This window comes from Molossus molossus, unplaced genomic scaffold, assembly GCF_014108415.1.
Source record: "Molossus molossus isolate mMolMol1 unplaced genomic scaffold, mMolMol1.p scaffold_m16_p_10, whole genome shotgun sequence".
NCBI lineage: Eukaryota > Metazoa > Chordata > Mammalia > Chiroptera > Molossidae > Molossus > Molossus molossus.
The window spans coordinates 23,197,752-23,215,498 of NW_023425345.1; the positions used below are offsets into that span (position 1 = coordinate 23,197,752).

Consider the following 17,747-nt stretch of genomic DNA (forward strand, 5'->3'; position numbering starts at 1 on the left):
ACCTAAAGCACAAGTGACTGGTGCGTAGTATGTGCTCAATAAATATTTACTGAAAAGAATGAAGCAAAATAGCCACTTTTACCTCACAGCATACAGAATTTTAGCCAGAAATTAAAATTCACTGACACATCCTGTGTGGTTAGACTATTTTTGGACTTCCTTTTCGTCTTTGATATATTGTTCTAGTAGGGATTTCCAAGGCTAAAACTATTATCTATTTTCTTTGACTATTCCCTGGGTAATATCACATGAGTACTTTGGAGGACATGGAGACTGAAGATGGCTACATGATGCTGAATTGCAAGAATCGTTTCAAATCCAGGCAGAGATCTAAAGGTAAGAATGCTGTTATTCCTCACTCAGATTCCAGTTTAAAATTAAATATATTCTGGGATTAAAAAAAATAATAAGTTGTCTAAAGTAGGTTATTTAGACTAATGTGAACATCAACAGTACAAAAATAAACAAACAAGAAAAATACAACTTTTGCAGCCGTAAGGCCAAAGAAATGCTAATAGGATAATGTATAATCTTTTCAATGTGGTATAATAAGAAGACAATGGTAACTTTCAAGTAAAAGGTCAAAGTTAAAATTTTTACAAAAATTATTCCTCCTACAAAACATAAGATTCTTGAAAACAGCTGTTTGAGTATGGTCCCTGTGTGAAGATGCCGATTACACTCAGAGGTAAGGACCCAGTGCCGAGGGAAGGAGCAGGCATGGTGCCGTAGTGTCTTACAGTTTAAAAAGGCATTTTTGTATGTACATATTGTATTTTATTAATCTTCTAAAAAGAGCCATGCGATTGGCAGAAAAGTTCATTGGGAATGAGAGAGGGTAAAATAAAACATTAATGTTTGTTATTTAGGACTGCTGTAGCTGGTCAAGGTTATTATGTTTGTTTTGTTTTCAGATCTATTGCAGGTTTTATAGACAAGTTTAATATGCAACATACAATGTCTAAACTCACTAGGTCTAAAATAAAATTTTTAAACAATCCTGTTGAAATAGCAATGAAGCTTGGATGACATGGGCCAGAAATTAACTTCTGGGAAAAACCACAGTTTTGCACTATGTACTCTTGTCGGACATCTTCATGTACTATCTCAGTTTTCATCTAGGAAGTTCAAATTTCTTTTTTCAGAAATGTGATACTTCTCTTTATTATCTGAAGGCTCAAGGTCTTTTCAATATTGGAGACAAACACTTTCTTTTTCACTAGTAACTTATTTCGATGTAGTAAAAACTAAGACCATTGGAGTTAAATGGACTGAATTGGACTCCAAACCCTATAGATGCAGTGGTGAAACTAAATTATTAAGTATTTTTTCTTTAACTTATAAGCCACATTTTAACAGATAGGTGAGTAAAGATATATAACATTTGAAGGTAGGGGTATAAAATACAGGATAACATTTCTTTAAATTATGAGTGAAAGAATAATAAAGCTAAGAACATAAATTAGGCCTGCAATTAAGCAAAGATTACATTACTACAAACATGCTTTTTGCCTGCCATAAATTATGTTTCTAAGCTTCTTTGTAACTGATGAGTAAAGGTAGTTCAACCAGTTATTTGACACACATTGTAAGACAGTTACACTTATTGCTTAAGATGAATATAATTACACCTACCATGGGAGGTGACTAAGAGTATTAACCAAACAAGATCGGAAGTGAAGCAAGATTAGAAGAGCATAAGAACTAAATAAAAACCAAAGTCTAGATCATGAAAAATGTCAGAGAAAATTAGCAAGTCTGAGGTCAAAGCTGAGGATAGAGAAAAGAGGGGATAAAAACCTACAGTCTTGAGTAGCCCAAACAAATATATGGTAATTCCTGGATGGATATAAGTGCTTGCTTGTGGGAGGGTTCACAGAAAACTTTTAGTATTAATGGTACATCTAAAAGGAGATGTTCATAGGAATTTGGAAGGCTGAAGTTGAAAAGGGAGCTTTTAGGCCTGCTATTGGAGATTTGATCTGTGTAGAGCACATAAAACTATGAGAATAGATTAGCAACTTGAGCATTATTCACAGAGCAAGTAGGGATTACTACTCTCATAGTACCTGTTAGTTCCTCACTAGCACTTCTCACAATTATATATTTTCTCAAGATAATAAAAATATAATTATGGAAAAAAGGTGGATATAATTTATCTTGTTACTAAATCCAGAAAGAAAAGTTTCACATCACAAAGCAGATATTATAATACCATGAGTGCTCTTACAGCAGTGATAATGATAGGTTTCCCAGAGCAATTATTGGATATTGCCCCACAGATGCCAATCACATCCAGTCAAGCAATTCTGGAATGGTCCAATGCAAGCCCTCAAAGTTCTGGGCTCCCTGTTCACCTGGTTTCATATAGTTCGTACATTGTAGCTTTGATAAAAAATATTAATTTTTAATTTATAGCTGTAATATGATTTGGCAATGAGTTTAAAATTTCCCTTCCTAGAAAGTATGAAACCAATTAACTGCAGATAAATGTGCATAGTATAGGTGTTCCTGCATAGTGTGCAGAAATAAATTTTGAGGGTTTTCAGCTTAGTAGAGGTCTTTCTACTTTTGTCTGAGTGAAGAAATACCCACAGACAAGATAAAAAAATTAGAAACTTACTTCAGATTTATTTCGTAATACAGACAACTGGGCAGTAAGTTTCAAAAGTTTTACAACATACAGCACATGCTATAACTATGTATTATAGATATAAAGAGATGCACTAAGTCCATGAAAATCAATTGAAATAAATTATCCAGATACCAACCAGATTTGAGAAAGAGCACTCTTTTATTATGACTTAGAACACCAATTTTCAACCTTTTTTTAAAATCTCATGGCACACACAAACCAACTAAAATTCTGTGGCACACCAAAAATATATATTTTTTGCTTATCTGACAAATAAAATAGGTATAATATTTATTGATTCACACTGGACAGCTATTGTTGTGTTGGCTGTTGTCATTTTTTTATTTGACAATCTGAAGAAAAAGAGGTCAGTGTCCCTGACTAAACAGTCAGGTACTACATGGTTTAAAAATTCTTGTAGCACATTGGTTGAAAATCACTGACTTGGAACTATTTTTGAAATGTACAACTATGGTGATAGAATTAAGTGCATGTTTATTTATAAACTAATAAAAACTGGAGAATAATTATCTGAGTATCAAGTTACTTGGCTTCTCTTTGGCCACTAGCAAGGCAAATTGGCTAGAATGCTTCTAGATTGAAATAATATTTCTATGATTATATTAAATGATATTCCTATATCTCTGGAAGTTCCCCATTTATTCCTCTTTGAAGAGACTATTCCTGTCAACTCCAATCCAGAGGATCACTGTGGCAAAAGTTCTTTAAGGGCAGCATTAAATCAGGATCTATCTTAGGCTGACGCTGATTCCTGTCCAAAAAGTCAAAACCAAAGATGTACAATATATCATATGTAAAGGTGAGATAACATGTGAATATTTTCAGGACAATGACTGGTACATAACAGGACTTCAATAAATGTTCCTTTTCTTCTTTTATTTCTTAAAGTGAGCCATTGCATATATACACTTGACATTAAACAATCCAAACATGAAATTTAAAAAATTCCATTTATAATAGCATTATACAGTATGTAATCAGATGCTATATATAATTTCTATTTTTCTATTTATAATATATGTGATATATAGAATAGATATTATATATTTATATATTATAAAGTACTATATATTATTCTATGTTATATATATAATATAAACTTTATATAGTTACATGCAATACATATAAAACTATACAATGTAAATTATATATATATTTATATAATTTTATAAATAATGTTATCAAAACATCACCAAATAATTAACAAAGCAAGACAAGAACATGTTTTTAAAGTGTATAATCACAAGAGTTCTAAAATTAATGAAAAAACATCTCAACATTTCAGATTTTGCCCTGTGTCCATATTATTATGGCATTTTGCTAGTATTTGGATGCACTGGGATCCTTATTTTCATGATGACAGTGATTGGCCTGAACTTTTCGAGTGAGTATGAAATTTTATTAATATTTGCACTTTCAGAAGATAAATTGATCTTTAATTCTTCTTAATATCAAGATCAGCTCCACATTGTGGTGCAAAATTGGTAAATTAAACTTTCTAGCCATATGTCATGCTAAAATATTGTTTGAAATTTTAGAAAAATTAAAAAACACTCAAATATAAAATAAGCATTTATTCTGCATCATTCCTTTTGAAAAACTTCCAGTAAAAAGTTGACATTATTTTATAAAAAAAAAAAAATGATGTATTTTTGCAGACCATTAAGTGCTCATTTGTATTACTTTGAAAAATAATAATATAAATGTATGAATATGCTAGTTAAAAAGGGGGGGACCTGTTTGAAAACAAGTTTAGGTTGACTTCTGTACCTTTTTTTCCCCTGAAGTGCTATTTAATGTGTGTATTCTGTGTTCAGTCTTTTTAAACTAACCAGTCCAATGCATGGATGCATGGGTTCTGCAGTTTTTGTGTTTCTCTTAAAACGGTGGTTCCTGAAAATGTCGGGCTAAAATGGGTACTGTCATATATAATGTTGACATGGAAACATAAACTTTGGAGCCTTTGCAATGAGATATCTAAATATAGATGAGCCCTAAAGACATTCCTCTAAGGGAGACAAAGAAGGATCTATTTTTGGGGGGCAATAATATTTTTTTTTGTGTTTTTCCTATTACAACTGTAGAAAATGTCAGATTTTTCTAAGACCAAATAAATATTCTCCTTAAGTAATTCTACTGTACTTTGAACAGCATTTTGCCTGAAAAGCTGTCAACCAGTCATAACCCTCACATATGTTCAATCCTTATATTGAATTAAATTACGGATAATATTAAATTTCCACCTCTTTAACATTAAATATTAGATGACTGTTAGTTTTTATGAGTTTATCTAAATGAGCATCCTTTAACCAGTAATTCTAAGAAGTTGACTACACTGTAATATTAAAACTGTTTTTTAAAAAAAACTAAAATTCAAGGGTAAATGGTTTCTTGTTAGGCACTAAGTATGATATTTACAGAACACCATTGCTCTCTTGTGACTTGGTTTTCTCTTCTGTAAAATACAAATGGTAAAATGACATAATTGGTGCAATAATCATTATTTTAGAGAAAGATGGTTTTCAGAAGAAATCAGTGATATTTGACAGTGATGAAAAATGTTAGTAAGGACCACATTTTTTTTGTAGTGATTTTTTTATTCCAATACAATTTCAATATTTGTATTTCTATTAAATTAGTGCTTGTATTTGACTAGTTTAAAAATATTTTATGGTTTTCAGTTTAAAACAAAGCACTGATCACAAATAGTTACACATCTGCTGTCTCCCAAGGTTCTATATTAGAACAGTAAAAGATAACAAAATAAATTAAAAGCACAAAGATGGACAAAAAGAAAATGAAAGCAGATGGGATAATGCTATTGGATTAATCAATGGAGAGAACCACAGATCAAAGAAAGCACAGCACAGAGTGACAGTGGGGACATTCCTCAAGGGGAAATCTAAGCAGGAGTGTTTTCAGAGATGAGTAGAGTGTAAAGAAAAGTCTAAAGCAAAATAACAAGCTGAAAAACTTTCTAAAGAATGCTCTTAGAATGCTCTCTTGATAACCCCTTACTCCACTCACATGGTGGTATTTGCTATCATATCATGGCAAAATAAAACAAAAAAGCACAACAAAATTCTTTTAAAACAATGAGGTATATAACTAGAACAAGCTAGGGCTACTCTTTTACAGAGTTGTGGTCGATGCAATAGGGTATATGTCCCCATGTTTTGGTTTTGGAGGGGATAGAGGAATTATGTATCAGTTTATGGCATAGCTTGGCTATTTCTTGTGCCCTTTCTATCTAAAAAGTCATTGTAACTCAGATATTGAGAAAACTCAGAAAAAAATTACTAAATATAAATAAATTGAGATTATCTGAGACAAAAACACAAAATACTGTCCTACCAGGAAGAGTAGTATCTCTAACAAATTCCCAGAAGAAGAGAATATGGGGGAAAGCATCTGGGAAATAATTAAAAAGTAATATTAAATAAATTTTAGAAGCAAAAACAAAAAACCAGGAGTTTTCAGTTTATAACAACCCCAAATTCAGAATAGAATATAAAAACAGATATAGATAAATAAATTATAAATGGATAGATGAAATAGATAAATCCTCATCATATTTTAGGACACACTTGATAAAGATACAGTCCCAAAAGTTGCTTAGAGAATTATCCCCCCCCCACACACACGTACAGACCCCAGGGAAATGCCCAGTTCCTACACTATTATGGGACATATTGCCCAGCTCAGGTTCTTTGCTATAGCCACCACCTATTTCCTTGGTGTTGTCAGAAGACAAGATTCAGTTCCTGGATGCTGGTGGAGGAGGAAGAGTGATTCTGGGGCTTCCTACAAGTACTGAGTGAACAATTTGAACTTTTTAAAATATTTAAAAATTAACAAATCAACCATCTCCCCAAAAGAATTAGTTTTCTTACCCAAAGCAAAGAGAAACAAATTGGCATTAGATTTTAAAATGTATATAAATATATACCACTGTAGTAATGTCTTCAAAGCTCTGAACTTGACTTAAGTTTAAGATGAGAATAATCAAGCAATATAATTTTCCCACACACTCTTTTGGAACAAATAAAAGAGGAAGGGCACAATATTAGAGTGAAGCTAGCCCAAGAATGTAATGAAAACACGTTGCAAGTTATCAGCTGTTCTGTGTCCCTGGAAAACAATTAATTCAGTCTGTATGAAAACAACCTATAAATAATGCAACTAAGAAGCTGAAGACACTTGATATGATAAAATAGAGAGGGTGTCTGGAATAAGAAGAAATAAGGTAAAAAATGATATACAAAAAAGTAATAGATATAAAGTTTAAGCATAACTTCAGTAATCTTGAGAAAGAAGAACAAAGTTGGAGGTATCACAATACAAGATAAGCAAACTATACTACAAGGCCACTGTAATGAAAACAAACTGGTACTAGCATAAGAACAGGCATATAGATCAATGGAACACAACAAGAGCCCAGAAATCATCCCAAGTCTTTATGGTCAATTAATACTTGACAAAGCAGGCAAGGACATACAGTGGAGTAAACACAGTCTCTTCAATAAACTGTGTAGGGAAAATTGAACAGGTACATGTAAAAATAAAATTAGGCCAATAATTTAAACCATACACATGGATAAGCTCAAAATGGATAAAAGACTTAAATGTAAATTGAAAAGCCATAAATTTCCTAGAATAAAAGATAAGCAATAAAATCTCAGACATCTCTCTCTCTCTCTCTCTTTTTTTTTTTTTTTTTTGGTATGTGCCCCTAGCAGGAACCGAACCCGGGACTCTCTGGTCTGCAGGCCAATGCTCCAACCACTGAGCCAAACCGGCCAGGGCTCAGACATCTCTTATAGCAATATGTTTTGCCAATATATCTGCTAGAGCAAGGGAAACAAAAGAAAAAGTTAACAAATGGGACTATATCAAACTAAAAAGCTTCTGCACAGCAAAAGAAACCATCAACAAAATGAAAAGGGAACCACTGTATGGGAGAACATATTTCCCAGTGATACATCTGATAAGAGGTTAATTTCCAGAATACATAAAGAACTTACACAACTAACACCAGGAAGACAGACAATCCAATTAAAAATGGGCAAAGGACCTGATTAGACAATTCTCCAAAGAGGACATACAGATGGCCAATAGACATATGAAAACATGCTCAACATCACTAATCATCAGAGAAACGCAAACTAAAACCACAGTGAGATATGACCTCACACCTGCCAGAATGGCCACCATCAATAAGTCAACAAACAGTTAAGTGCTGGTGAGGATGTGGAGAAAAAGGAACTCTAGTGCACTATTGGTGGGAATGCAGACTAGTGCATCCACTGTGTGAAAAAAGTATGGAGTTTCCTCAAAAAATTAAAAATGGAACTGCCTTTTGACCCAGCAATCTCTCTTCTAGGAATATAATCTAAGAATCCTGAAACACCAATCAGAAAGAATATATGTCCCTCTTTGTTCATAGCAGCGTTGTTTACAATAGCCAATATCTGGAAACAGCCCAAGTGCCCATCAGTAGATAAGTGGATAAATGAGATGAGTAGATGTGGTACATTTACACAATGGAATGCTATGCAGCTGTAAAAAGAAGGAACTCTTACCTTTTGAGACAGCTTGGATGAACCTGGAGATTATTATGCTAAGTAAAATAAACCAGTTAGAGAAAGACAAATACCATGTAATCTCACTTATATGTGGAATCTAATGAACAAAGTAAACTGACAAATATAACAGAACCAGAAGCATGGATACATGGAACAGACCAACAAATGTTAGAGGGGAGAGGGGCCGGGGATGGGGGTGGGGGACTGGAAGAAAGAAGGTGAAGAGATTAGCCAAAGTACATATATGCAAAGCCCATGGATACAGTTAAGTGTAGTGATGGCCAGAAAGGAAGATGAGGCTGGGGCTGGGTGGAGATGGGCAAAGGTGGGGGGCAATGGGGTACATCTGTAACAGTGTCAAAAATAAAATAAATAATGCATACAATATTTATAATTGTGATTAGCACTCAAAGGAATAAAAAATAGATATGATAAAGAGTGGCTAATTCTGAGGAAGGAGAGGAGTAGAAGCCTAGTAGAAGAGAAATACTTTCAGTTTTCATTTGTGTATCTTTATTTTGTGCTAGTATTTTTATTCTCATATATCTAAACTGCTATTTATTTTTAAATGCTACTCATTATATTTTTTCTTTGCACTGAGTACAGATAAAAAAATGGATTTCTCACAGAATGAAAACATCAGCAGTTTAGCAGGTAATGTTTTTGTTTATTTGTTTTCCCATAATGTGATACTCTATGTTAGAATCCAAAAATTTCAACCAATTGGTCATATAAATTTAGGCAAATTAAACATTAAGGTTTTGTTTTTATTTTTGAATGGGGATATAATAACTACATCATATAATATTTAGTATAGTTTAAAGCAACTGCAATGGTTAATTTTGTATGTCGACTTGGCTTGGTCATGCATGGTACCCAGGTTTTTGGTCAAACACTAGTCTAGATGTTCCTGTAAAAGTACTATATAGATGAGACTAGCATTTAAATCAGTAGATTTGAATGAAGCAGATTATCTTCCGTAATGTGGCTGGGCCTCATCCAATTAGTTGGAACTTAAAAGAAAAAAACACTGAGTTTCCCCAAAGGAAGAGGAAATTCAGCTTCCAGATTCCAGATTCCACCTGCAATATCAACTCTTCCCTGGGTCTCCATCCTGCCAACCTGCTCTTCGTGAGAGCCAATTCCTTGAAATAAGTCTCTATCTACCCTGCCCCTCAGTTAGTTCTATTTCCCTGAGTAATGCACCAATTAATATAGTATGGAGGCATTACAATGCAGTGGTTGACCAGATGGGCTGTAAAGCCAAACAAATGGGTTATAATTTTACTTCTGATATTTATCTGTTGTATGACTTCAGGAAAATTATACAATATGTTACTTAATCTCTCATCTGTAAATTGGGGTTGATAATAACATATACTTCAGAAGGTTTTATTTTTTCTTAGATTTTTATTATAAAAACTAGAAGTAAAACTAGTACCTTTCAACAGTATTAAAAATTGTTAGTACATAATCAATATTATTTCATCTGTATGTTTTCCATTAACATTTTCCCAAACTAGATTATATCAGATATCATGCCATGTAATATTTAAATATTTCAGTACATGATTGATTCTTACAATTAAGGGTTCCTTTTGCTTAACACAATCACAACATCATTATAACTCCTGTGTTAGTTTTCTCTTGATGTATAACAGATTATCACACACTTACCAGTAAAAATTATTTAAATACACCACCTCCAAGGGTTGCGAGCCTGGGTACAGCTTAATAAAGTCTTCTATTCAGGGTCTCACAGGATATAGTTTAGATGTTTGCCAGACCACACACCTTCCTGGAGCTGAGATTCCTCCTGCAAATGTATGTGGTTGTTGGTACAATTCAGTTACTTGTGATAGTAGGACTGAGGTCATTTCTTTGCTGGCTGTCATCCAGGGCTGTTCTAAGCACCTTCATTTTCTTACCATCTGTACTCTCATACAGCCTCTCAAGAAAGACATTGAAGCCCTGGCCAGTGTTGCTCAGTTGCTTGGAGCCTTGTCTGGTGCACCAAGAGGTTGCTGATTTGATTCTTCATGAGGACACATACCTAGGTTGTAGGATCAATTCCCAGTGTGTGGGGGGGTGTGCATTAGAGGTGGCCAATTGATCTCTCTCTCTCTCTCTCAATCAGTAAAACATATCCTTGAGTTAAAATTGAAACAAAAAACAAATTTAAAAAAACATGAAAGCTTAATTCTTCAAAGTCAATTGGGATTCTCTCTCTCTCTTTAGGAAAGGCCCAATCCCCTTTTAAGGTCCTGTACTTGACTAAGTCATGCCCTCCTAGGATCACCTCTATTTTCATTAACTCAAAATCAGCTCACTGGGGACTCTTCTTTCATCTTCAAAATCCCTTCTTTCATTGTACCATATAATAAAACTTAACCATGGAAGTGATATCCTCTCATATTCACAGGTCCAACGCACACTCATGGAGAGGGAATTACACAGGCCATGTATATCATGGGGAAGGAATCTTGGAGTCCATTTTAGAATTCTGTTTACCACAATGCCTAACAAAATTAGCAATAATTTCTTAATATTATCTATCATCTAGTCTGCATTAAAATGTCTTATCTTTGATTTATTAGAATCAGAATCAGAAGAAAGACCACAATTGCATTTGGTTAAAATGTCTCAATGTCACTTAAATCTATTAATCTTTAGATCCTCTTTACATCATTTATTTTTTTTTTTGCCCTTTATTCTGCATCCAAAGTATTGCTAAAGAATTTTGTTTTGTCTCCATTCTCATCACCCCATATTCCTTTTTATTATAGAAGAAAACACTTGAAGCTGAGTTAAGTGTAATAACTCTTTGGACAATTGGTATTTACATTTTCCATTGTATTTTACTGTTTCAACATCAAACATAATGTGTTTTGCAGATTTAATCTGAATTTTACTGACCCATCTATCAGTATCCACCTAATGAAATCACTTGGTCCAAATGACTAATTTTTACTAATAATAGTAAATAGATAGCTCCTCTCAAGTTATAAATTGGGAGATTATATTTAAGGTCATTTTATACCTTTCAGCACACAACTATGTGCTTGTACAGCTAAAATTAGAATCTAATTATCCTTAGTCTTTTAAATATTTTTTGCAAAATTATAACTGTTCATGATTGACAAATCTTTCTCTGGTGCAAAGTATATTAATAAAGTAATAAATGTATTGAACATTAGTTTATGATCGTCTTCAGGTCATATCTGCTGATGATACTTTTTTTCACATCTTAGCCGGATATATGTATTCAATTTCTTATAATAAATTTTTATAAAATTTTAGGCTCTAAGATTACAGATGAAAATATTAGCAATGAAAAATATATGTTCTAAATTATAGACATTTACTTCAATCATTCAATAACCAACAATTAGGACACTATAATAAAAGTGCTACATAATAAGAGATTAAAAGATGAATAAGGCAGTCATCTCAAGAACCATCCAGTCAAGTAAAAAACATGGATGCATTCACAACTGACTAGGCCATAGACAATCCTTCCTTTTCTAAATGACACCCAAATGTTATAAGTCTTAGAGGTGGCAGAAATTATGATTTGTTAAAAACTTTTTAAAAATTTATTTTTTAATTTAACTGGTATACAATCTTATATTGGTTATATTAGTTTCAGGTGTACCATACAGTGATTTGATAATTTTGTACCTAACAATGAGATCACCCTCCTAATTATAATAATCATCTGTCACCTTGCAAACTTATCACAATATTATTGATTAAATTCCTTTCCCCTTTTTACCCATCCCCTTACCCTACCTTCTGGTAACCATCCTTTTGGTCTGTTACTATGAGTATGTTTTTATTTTTTATGTTTGTTTTGTTTTGTTTTTAGATTCCATGTACAAGTGAAACTACACAATATTTTCTCTCTCTGCCTGACTTATTTAACTTAGCATTATACCCTGTCTATTCATTCATGTTGTTGCAAATGGCAAGATTTCACTCTTTTTTACTGTTGCATAATATTCCGTTGTGTATATATACCAGATATGAATGCTTTGTTTTTGAAATGTAAATATGATTGAACATTAAAAGATAAGTTTAATTTAGAGGGTGCAAAAGGAATGGAAGGCTATTCAAGGTTAAGGGAACAGTGTAAGGGAAAAATGCAGGTGGATGAACGTATCCAATGCAACGGAGTAAGTAATGGTAGTGGTAAATAATTTCAGAGAAATGAAGTGCCAGTTGTAAAAACAACCTTGAGAAAAAGGAACTAGAATCAGATAGTGAAGGGACTTAAACAACAGGCTTTTGCTTTTTCACTCAGTAGTAAACAATCAAAATATTTTACATTTGTTTCTTCTAACTATGGAGGTCAGAATTCATAAGCTTTGTTCACTCCAACTCATCACCCACAACCCTACCCACAGTTCTGGAAATACACAAATGAGTGAATTAATCTCATTTGTATTCTAATAGACCTGCCTTTTAATCACAAAAAGTGAGTTGGTAAAGGTCTATTTTCCGGTCAATCACATTTGATACTATTCACACTTTCTCTATTGACTATAGAGTTTAATTAACTTTTTTCTACATTTTCTTTCAGGAAATAATTATATGTGCCAAAATGACTGGCTGTTGAACCAAGGGAAGTGTTACAAATTTTCAACTTCTTCTAAAACTTGGAATGACAGTCAATGTGATTGTGCAAAGCTCCAGGCACATCTGCCGGTGATTCACAATTTGAAAGAGCTGGTGAGGAAACAGAAACGGAATCTAAGTGTCCAAGAAAAATTGCTAGGAGCAGTCCAAACAGTGTGGGTGGTTTATAGTCATTGTTTAGAACATCCATTAGCCTTAATATAATTACTATTGTTTATGATAAAAACAACAACAACACTATTATTTATGAAAGAAATGATTATTTACACCATCTTCAATGCCTGGCACAGTGCCTTACTCTATAGAAGGTGTTGACATGATTTTGAATAAATGAATGAATGAATACACTATTTCCTCTGCAGGAATTCATACAGAAGAGTTTAAAACCTGGATGTGCTAGTTGGATTGGACTATACATTTTATCCCCAGGAAAGCAATGGATGTGGATAAATGAACACCCTTTTGTGGAACTAAAAAAGTAAGCAATTATTTGAGGGAGAAGGATGGTGTAATGATGTTGTTTTGTTTATAGAAAAGTATTTTTAATTAAGTTTCCTTGATATCCAAAATTTTTATAATTTTTTTCTTCTTACCTCCCTTCTTCTTTGTAAATTGTTTTTCTCTCCTATTTTCTTTCTGTCCCTTTTTTTCTTCTGTTCTTTGTCTCTTTTTCCTTTGCTTCCTTTCCTTTTTTACATTCCGTAATGTTGAGAAATGAAGTTAGAAAGTATTCATTATGGCATCTGGAAATTATTAATTGTCAAACACTGATTTTTTTTTTTAAAGTTAAGCTGACTTGAATGTCATTTGAAATAATTTAAAGCAAATATTTTCTATGTAGTAAATACAAAAGTAAAATTCACTTACAAATAAAAGCACCCAGAATATATAAAAACATCTCTTGAACTGATATCTGAAAGTATGACTTTAAAATTTTGCCCTTAGAAAATTCTCCAAACTTATTAATATCAATTTGTTCATCTGTATGAAAATAAGAATGAAACTTTCCTCACACTGTTCTTGTGTGAACAATATAAGGTAATACATGGAGGAGTACTTTATATTCTGAACTGTCATATACATTTATTTAAACTTATTTTCTTTGTATTGATGTTAGAGAGAACGAGAGGGAGAGAGAAAGAGAGATAGACACGTTGATGAGAGAGGACATTGATTGGCTGCCTCCTGCATGCCCCCCACTGGAAATCAGGTCCACAACCTGGGCATGTGCCATGACCGGGAATTGAACCAGAGACCTCTTGGTGCGTGGGTCAACACTCAACCACTGAACTACACCAGCCGGGCTAAAGTGTCATATACATTTACCCATTCTCATCTTTGCTCTCATTTTCTTTTACAACTTTTTTTATTGTTGAAATTATTACAGATGTCCAATTTTTTCCCCATTGACCCCCTCCTCCCCTCCCCCACCTCTCCCTGCTTTCCCGAATCTAATGTCTGTGCCCATTCACGTTACGCTGCTGAGCACCTCAGACCTGGCAAGTTGGAATAAAGGCCATGGGGTGATAGTTATTTCAGTCTGGATGTTTATACTTCTATTCTCCATCATCTTTCATGAATATAAAACTAAAGCATGAAGTACTATTCAGTTTTTTGGACCTAATTTGATTGTAACTTTTGAAAAAATTAGTAAGAAATACATAGGCTCTTTTATTTCATTTTAAAACTGACATATTGTTAGGACACCACATCTCTTTAAAAGCATTCATTTAGTTATTTAACAAAAATGATGTGCAGATGGTTATAATAGTGTTTGATTTTTACATTTTAAACAATAATCAGTAACTAAAAGAATAGTTAAGAAAATAGCTTTCTCAAAAAAATTCTATCTATACATTTTCCTAACCCTGTCATACAATGAAGTTAAGTGAGAAAGTTACTAGTCATTTAAACAGTTTTTACTTTAACTTTAAAAAGAATTTTTTTTTTTCTATGTTACTGCTTGGTAACTCCCATTCGTGTAATTATCATCACACAGTCTATAGCAAAACCTCCATTTTAATATCTAATTAACTTTTTTTAAATTATTTATTTTTGTTACAGATGTTTCTCCTTTTCCCCCCACTGATCCCCTCCTCCCCTGTCCCGAGCTTTGTTGTCCATGTCCATTGTTCATGCATACATGCATATAAGTTCTGTGGTTTATCTCTCCCCCACCACCCTCGCTTCTGGGGGTTGCCAGTCTGTACCCCACTTCCACGTCTCTGGGACTACCCCATTCCTCAGACTGTTATGCTCATTATATTCCACAAATAAGTGAAATCATATGATACTTGTCTTTCTCTGTTTGGCTTGTTTCGCTTAGGGTGACATTTTCCAGGTCCCTTCATGTCATCTCAAAGGATAAGAGATCTTTCTTCCTTACAGATGCATAGTACTCCATTGTGTATATGTACCACAGCTTTTTTATCCATTCATCTACTGATGGACATTTGAGCTGTTTCCAGGTGTTAGCTATTGTAAATAGTGCTGCTACAAACATGGGGGTACATATATTCTTTCTGCTTGGTGTTTCAGACTTCTTAGGGTATATTCCTAGACGTGAGATCACTGGGTCAAATGGCAGTACAATTTTTAATTTTTTGAGGTAACACCATATTGTTTTCCATAGTAGCTGCACCAGTCTGCATTCCCACCAGCAGTGCACTAGAGTCCCCTTTTCTCCACACCCTCGCCAACACTTGTTGTTTGATGATTTGTTGATGGCAGCCATTCTGACAGGTGTGAGGTGATACTAATTACCTTTCAAAGAAAATTATTTATGTTATGTGGAAAATTAATATATGGGAAGTAAACTTGAAACTGAAGTGCTATTAGATACAATGACCAGAGAAAAGGGAAAGGCACCAGTAGCCTGAGCTAGAAGTGAATGAATACGAGGACTTACCTGGGGATAGAATACCCAGGACATGCTGATATATGTACGTACATAAGGTGAGAATTGAGAGGGAAGGAAGAGATAAGGATGCTTCTAGTCTTCAAGTTTGAGCTTCGATGCTAGTATTACTCAAATAAGAGAGACACTGGGGCAGAAGTGGGGTTGGGGGAGGGCTTGAAGAAGCAAGCAAATCAAGAATGCCCAAATGCAACCTTTGGCAACAATAGAAGAGTCCGTTTGAAAACCTCTGCGGCATTTTGGCTGCTGAGTTAGCTGTACAAGTCTGGCTGTATAAAACTATAATAAATTAACCATTGTTATAAGATACAGTCTCTAAAGTCTGTCCTTTATGCCCTTTATCTCCTAGTTTTTCGATGATCAGTCCAACTGGTAGCATGAGCTGCGCTGTCACGACAAGAACTCAAGTGTACTCTGAAGACTGTAACTCCAAATTCAATGGCATTTGCCAGAGAGATGCTGTCTGAACAACAAAAGCCAAGTCTGTGCATTTAAATAAGAAAGTGGAAGAAATGTGTGTGGGTGTTCACAGTGGCTATCCATTCTATTAGATGAATACACATTTACTTCTTTATATGAAAAAGTAAAAATTTCAAATATTTTGTACAGAAATAAGACTTCAAAATGAGAAAATATATAGTAGTTTAATTTTAAACAAGAAAACATAGTTCCCTTTTTTGTTTCCTTGTCTAAAAAATAACTACATTTAATTTGTTCCTAATCTTGCCTATTCCCCATGTGTATTCTGTTCCTTGGTTTCTAACTCTTTCTAAGCGTTTGGTAAAGTAATGTACCAGGCACACAGATACATATATGCTATTTTTTTTTTTTCTTCATGGTGGCTCTTTACCCCTAGTTGTTTTCAATTTTTATTTAAAAGAAATCAAGCTTTCAACTGGCAATAAAAGTGTTCAGATGTTGTAAGCATAAGATGTCTATCTGAAGTAACAATCTTGTTTTTAATCTGATTCCAGAATTTCTTCTCCTTTAATAAAATTTACTTTAAACATTTTAGGGATTGTCCTACTCTCTTAATTTTCTAACTGAAATTCTGGAAAAAGTAAAGTTTCTTATTTTTCCTCTCATTTATTCAAAACACATTTATATTTCAAAATAAATGCAGCAGTTTATATCCACTATATAAGTGAAGTAGTTATTTAATTTCCAGAAGTTGCGTGTAGTTCATTCTAAATCAGGAATTTATACTTTAGTAACTGTGAATCAAAGAAAAAAAGGGGGATGAGTTTTTCTATATTGCTAAGCAGTTAACAAAATTGATGTGTAACCATAAAACAATATGGTTTCAACAAAATGATGTGAAACAATAAAAATTAAACCTTTATTATGAACCAAAATTTAACATATCTACCTATAATATACAATGGTGTCTAAAGAGTACCATTTTCAAGTTTTCCTGATTGCAATATGATGCACAGATGTAATTTGTCCATACTTGATTATATGCTGACTTTTGCTAGGATTGGTCACTTGCTTTCACATAAAGTGCCAGGTAAAAACAATGATGGGTGGACACATAAAATCTCCTTTTATCATTTATCAGAAAATGTAATCTGCAAGTAAGTAATGAAGCCTCCATTAAAGATATAAAAAGAGGACTTGTTTGTATGTATTTGCCCTGTAACCTAGATACTTCCTTTACCTCAAGATTCTCTACCCTGCTAAATGTCTATCACTTTGTTTACACTCCTCTTCCTTCTTGAACTCATAGATTACAGTTAGTTATCTGGGCAGGACGTAAACTCAAGCTATTGTAACAAGCACAGACTTGATATACTTATTCAAATGATCTGCAGAATTTGAATTTTATGACACACTTAGGCATGTGTCATAAGCCCATTCTATATCTTTGTCCTTACTTGCAAAATTAAATTTTTACAAAAATCTATTGTTTGGTCACTTTTGATGTCACTATTCTAGTTTATGTTCTATA

At 33.4% G+C, this 17,747-nt stretch overlaps 1 protein-coding gene across 1 annotated transcript; it reads left to right on the top strand.

Moving 5' to 3' along the window:
• The first annotated feature begins 248 nt into the window (after window positions 1-248).
• Window positions 249-16,263, top strand: KLRF2 (killer cell lectin like receptor F2). The gene is made up of 6 exons (XM_036253227.1): window positions 249-336; window positions 3,942-4,040; window positions 8,848-8,895; window positions 12,824-12,972; window positions 13,242-13,357; window positions 16,146-16,263. The coding sequence occupies exons 1-6, from the start codon at window positions 249-251 to the stop codon at window positions 16,261-16,263; spliced, it is 618 nt and encodes a 205-aa protein (XP_036109120.1).
• Window positions 16,264-17,747: the final 1,484 nt, after the last annotated feature.